This window comes from Triticum aestivum, chromosome 7B, assembly GCF_018294505.1.
Source record: "Triticum aestivum cultivar Chinese Spring chromosome 7B, IWGSC CS RefSeq v2.1, whole genome shotgun sequence".
NCBI lineage: Eukaryota > Viridiplantae > Streptophyta > Magnoliopsida > Poales > Poaceae > Triticum > Triticum aestivum.
The window spans coordinates 362,126,119-362,131,253 of record NC_057813.1 but is presented as its reverse complement, the minus strand read 5'-3'; the positions used below and the strand labels follow the sequence as shown (position 1 = coordinate 362,131,253).

The 5,135-nt window shown below is 39.9% G+C and overlaps 1 protein-coding gene across 2 annotated transcripts; it reads left to right on the top strand.

Annotated features, from left to right (window-relative positions):
* Positions 1-581: 581 nt before the first annotated feature.
* Positions 582-4,847, top strand: LOC123157974 (peptidyl-prolyl cis-trans isomerase, chloroplastic). 2 transcript variants are annotated; one of them, XM_044576136.1, is made up of 8 exons: positions 582-825; positions 1,869-2,159; positions 2,308-2,507; positions 2,821-3,056; positions 3,246-3,388; positions 3,492-3,563; positions 4,191-4,292; positions 4,448-4,773. In XM_044576136.1, the coding sequence occupies exons 1-7, from the start codon at positions 724-726 to the stop codon at positions 4,290-4,292; spliced, it is 1,146 nt and encodes a 381-aa protein (XP_044432071.1). In that variant the 5' UTR covers positions 582-723; the 3' UTR covers positions 4,448-4,773. The 2 variants fall into 2 exon arrangements, with proteins under 2 accessions (XP_044432071.1, XP_044432070.1); XM_044576135.1 differs by lacking the exon at positions 4,191-4,292 and having other exon boundaries at positions 4,448-4,847.
* Positions 4,848-5,135: the final 288 nt, after the last annotated feature.

Here is a 5,135-nt window from a genome sequence, read left to right as displayed (position 1 = left end):
CGGAGAGGCAGCAAGGTTGATGTAAAGGTGCTCCATGATCGATGCCCCCTCCGGCAGAGTACCGAAAAAAGCCTTCAGATGGGATCGCGGAAGAACTCTTTCATGCATAGGACACAATTTTTCATTTAATGGTTTAACAACTAAACTCTTCCATGCTTAGGACAAAATTCTTTTATTTAAGTGTTTTGCATTGGTCCGCGCGCTTGATATTGGTTCTTCCTAAGGTCACAAACTCCTATCTCTTTTCTTAAATACCTTGCCACATCATATTTTTACCTATGTGGCATGCTTAGCACCGATACACCATGGAGCACTCAGAAGAGCCTAAATCTAGACGGAGGGAGTACTTTGCACTATATACATAGACCAATATATTGTATATGCATAACACTAGTATATAAGTAGTGGTAACAAGTGGTGGTGGTAACATAGACTAGTGTTATATCCATAATTTTTCTAATATGGTTATATGCATAACTAATCTAACTTTAACACTAATCTAACTTCACAATAATCTAAGTTTCTGTCTAGTGGTCTTATCCATGTCTTTGTGCACCTTATCCATGTCTTTGTCCCACACCCCCACCCCCCGCGGCCCTACGGCTCCATATTTTTGTCCCGCCTTATCCACATCCCGAAACCACCACCAGCTCCTCCGCTTCCATCGTTCTTCCACCAACGCCTAGCTTCATCGGAACCGTACCCTCGTCCCCTCCCCACCGCATGGCCGCGGCGCTCGCCTCCTCCCGCTGCTGCCGCCGCCCTTCGCTTCTTACCACTGATCGCCGCCGAAGCTCCGTCGCCCGGTGTGCGCTCTCCGGCGGGGTTAGGATCTTACAACTCATTACGGTCGTACTAGTAGTAGTCGCTGGAAGACAGCTCCTGGTAGAAATTCGGCTTCTGGATGATGCATGCCAATGTGGCTCAGTATTGCTGCATTTCTATATCCAGTTGTGCCCGGGTATTTATTGATGCGATGGGAATGTTTTTAATTATGTGGTGAATGTAAATCTTGGGTAGGTGGGTATTTACAAACTATGCAATTTGGCCTGAAAGTGAAAGATGGTACTGAATGTTGGTGCACAAACACGACCAATGTTACTGTTTTCTGGATGACAAAAAGTTGAATATTACTTCAAAATGAATGCTAAAAGAAATCATGTGTAAATTTAGTTCATGTTGCTGTTGAATTAGGGATGTATGTATATGCACTAAATATAGTTTGAGAAAATGGGGATTTTCGCAAAACATGAGTCTGGGGGCACGAGGGGTAGCAATTCATCTTTTTCTGGACATCAATATCTTCTGGTCTTGCTTGACATTAATTTGAAGTTCAGGTGAAAATGGAATAACTGTAACCAAATGATAATTTTGTGTAATTCATGAAAATGGTTCGAGCATTGAGATCTTCGTTAGGATTGGAACGTGTAGAATTATTATTTTTTCCAAAGTATCTCCTTTGGTTATTAGATTTCTCTGTTTCTGCCGTTGGATATTTGCGCAGATGATTAGATATTGTAGCACATATGGAACCATCCAGTAATGCTGTAGTGATACAGTTTACATATAAAAGGGCAGCCCGGTGCACGCAGCTCCCGCTTGCGCAGGGTCCGGAGAAGGGTCTGACCACTTGCAGTTTACATATATGGCCCCTAATTTTCTTTTCCTGGATATATTTTGAATAATGCATGCTTTGGAAGGCACAACTTATGTTGAGAATATGTATTGTCTGTATCTATTAACTTATATACTTTGGTTCATGATTTTGCTGTTTTAATTGTCCTTTTTGAGATTAGTTATTGCAACCGACTATAGGTTTATACTATGAGCTGCTCTTCTCTAATTTTTATTTCCTTCAATCTCTGCAGAAAGGAAACTCATTTAGCTGGAAAGAATGTGCAATTTCTGTAGCATTATCTGTTGGATTAATTACTGTCCCACCAACATTTGGATGGTCGGCCCATGCTTATCCTATCGAACCTGTAATTCCTGATGTTTCAGTTCTTATTTCTGGACCTCCCATTAAAGATCCAGGTGCTTTGTTGAGATATGCTTTGCCCATAGATAATAAAGCTATTCGTGAAGTTCAAAAACCGCTAGAGGATATTACCGATAGTCTCAAAGTTTCTGGTGTTAGAGCGTTGGATTCAGTTGAAAGAGTAAGTCATTCTTTCAAGATACCTGGTAGCAATGATCTATATTTTCTTTAAAGAAGTAGAAAGCAGCTATATGCTGTCTCAGGTTTCTTCAATCTACTTTATGCATATGGATCCTAGGATTTTTTTTTAATTTTTCTTCAAATTGTAGAATGTGAGGCAGGCCTCAAGAGCGCTGACTAATGGGAGGAGTTTAATACTTTCGGGTCTTGCTGAATCAAAAAGAGCAAACGGAGAAAAAACATTGGATAAATTAGCTGTTGGACTTGAAGAGCTTCAACGAATTATTGAGGATAGAAACAGGAATGTGGTAGCTCCAAAGCAGAAAGAGCTTCTCAATTATGTTGGAACGTGAGTAAAACTATCGCCTTAAATTTTAAATTAGATCCACTTCCCTTATTTTAGTCAGTTTTAATAACCAACTTTCGGGTGTCAGATTTGGTACTCTAGTTTTCTTTTCGGAAAATTATGGTGTCCATCTATAATATTCGCATGTCCTTGAAAACAAGGTAACTGTGACATATGATACCTTTGTAGCATTAGAGAACTGAATTGTATCTACCAGTAAAAAACTACTGAGAACTCTTATGAAAGAGCTCTTCTCATTTATACCCTGCCATTGACTCTGCAGCTGAGATCTTCCTGGGACATTGCATTTCTGCAGTGTAGAAGAAGATATGGTCGATGGCTTCCCCTATGAAGTACCAGAAGAATACAACAACATGCCTCTTCTTAAAGGAAGAGCTACTGTGGATATGACGGTTAAGATTAAAGATAATCCAAACGTAGAAGATTGTGTATTTCGGATAGTTCTGGATGGATATAATGCTCCTGTGACTTCTGGGAACTTCGTAGATCTGGTGGAACGGAAGTTCTATGATGGCATGGAAATCCAAAGAGGTAACCAATGTCTCAGGTGCATTTGGTATTTTTGTACAGTTTGTTATGCATAGTAATTGATGCTTTCAGAGCAATTAGCACAGTTTAAGATGTCTACTGTTTAGTGCTCAGAATCACTACTGAACATGCAAGTGTGTCTAAGCAGTTAAAAAGTTTACTGATACAGCATGGGTGTTGATTCTCTTGCAGCTGATGGTTTTGTTGTTCAGACGGGAGATCCCGAGGGACCAGCCGAGGGTTTTATTGATCCCAGTACTGGCAAGAGTCGTACCATACCTCTTGAGATAATGGTTGATGGTGAGAAGGCGCCTATATATGGCGAAACACTTGAGGTATGTAACCAGCACTTAACTTTTTTATTTGGTTCACGGCTGCTGGGAATTCTGGCTGCTGCGGATTGAATGTTCTTAGAGTTTGTATGGCCATGCATTTCAGGAACTTGGTCTTTACAAGGCTCAAACAAAGCTTCCTTTTAATGCATTTGGAACGATGGCAATGGCTAGAGAAGTAAGGCTCACCTGGACTCTTCAATTTTGACATATCAAGGATATGCCAAAATAATTATTACCTCTGTCCAGAAATATAAAGTGCACATGCTTCCCCAAATTTATCGTTGATCACGAATTTGTTTAGCAATACATGATAGAAAATTGATACTCCCTCCATCTCATAATATAAGATGTTAATACTCCCTCCATGCCGTAATATAACATCGTATATTATGGGACGGAGGGAGTATAATTGAATTTTTATTATAGAGCACTTTTCAATGTTACTGACCTTGTATCTAACATCCATCTATAGTTGGATTATTGTTCAGAGTTAAAGCTTCCGTAACCTGTACGTCTTATATTTCTGGATGGAGTGAGTACCATTTTCTTAGTTGTACCCAAGTTTTTTCTTCTTCTTGATAAATTTTTTTTTGGATGGGCTAGAAGAACTGGTTTCTGGAAAATATCAGTATTTTACTTCCCGAAAAATTCAGATAAAATTTTAAATCGTTTTGTTTTGGGTCAAAATATAAGTTTGCGGCCCTGACCTATAGTTGCGCGTGTCCCAACAGTTAGTACAATTCATTTATTCCTCGAAATAAGTAACGGGTTTGAGTTCTCTCTGGTGCACAACCGTGAAAAGCTCACATATATAATGGAGTGGACGGAATTTGATCGCGCCACCAAACACACCTACTTGAACACCTGTTACCACTGCGCCAAGGTCTGCTCTACATTGTTATAGGCATGCACATCTTATTTGACCCTGTTTTTACATTCAAATTCAAGTTTATCCGTATTTGTTTGAACGGTAGTACTGTTTCTTAGGAGGCAGTGGAAACACAGACCGAGGGAAAAAAATCCCTGGTTCTAACACAAGGCTTCTGCATATCTTGACAGGAATTTGATGACAACTCCGCTTCAAGTCAAGTCTTCTGGCTCTTGAAAGAAAGTGAGCTGACGCCAAGCAATTCCAATATATTGGATGGGCGGTATTCGGTGTTTGGATATGTAACCGAGAATGAGGATTTCTTGGCTGATCTCAAGGTTGGGGACGTTATTGAATCGATCCAGGTTGTCTCAGGCCTAGACAATCTTATCAACCCGAGCTACAAGATTGTAGGGTAGCATGTTTCTGTATATAAGAGTTTTTTGACAGGCAATTGTTTTACGGTATTAAAACCGATGTCATGCGCTGCAATTTCTAACCTTGTACATTTGTTTTATTTCCCTTTTTGTGCTTATGGTTTGGCATTCTGTGGAATTCAACAGATAATAGAAAGATCGAAGTTATTTACCACGTCTCCTGCTAGTAGGTCTGTTATTGCTGTGTAGAGCCTCAAGTTAAATTAGGTCTCTTGCAATAAATTCAGAAGACAAGACTGAAATTGCAATCAGTTTCCTAGATAAACTATGCGGCATCCCATTTGTATGGCCTCAACAGCACTTTGCGGAGATTTCTGCAATTTTCTTGGGGATTGTGTTAATGATGTGTTTTGTCTATGCCATGATGTACTACGTTTCGCAAACTGAGCATCGCTTAGATGACAAGGCTCTTTGTGGTGGAACATGTCCATATGGGTTCAAG

Excerpts from the sequence above, each read along its gene's own strand:
- LOC123157974 (XM_044576135.1), top strand. The coding sequence starts at position 724 with ATGGCCGCGGCGCTCGCCTCCTCCCGCTGCTGCCGCCGCCCTTCGCTT. Across the intron at positions 2,508-2,820 it reads CTTCTCAATTATGTTGGAAC|TGTAGAAGAAGATATGGTCG; the intron begins GTGAGTAAAACT and ends GCATTTCTGCAG. Across the intron at positions 3,564-4,447 it reads CGATGGCAATGGCTAGAGAA|GAATTTGATGACAACTCCGC; the intron begins GTAAGGCTCACC and ends ATATCTTGACAG.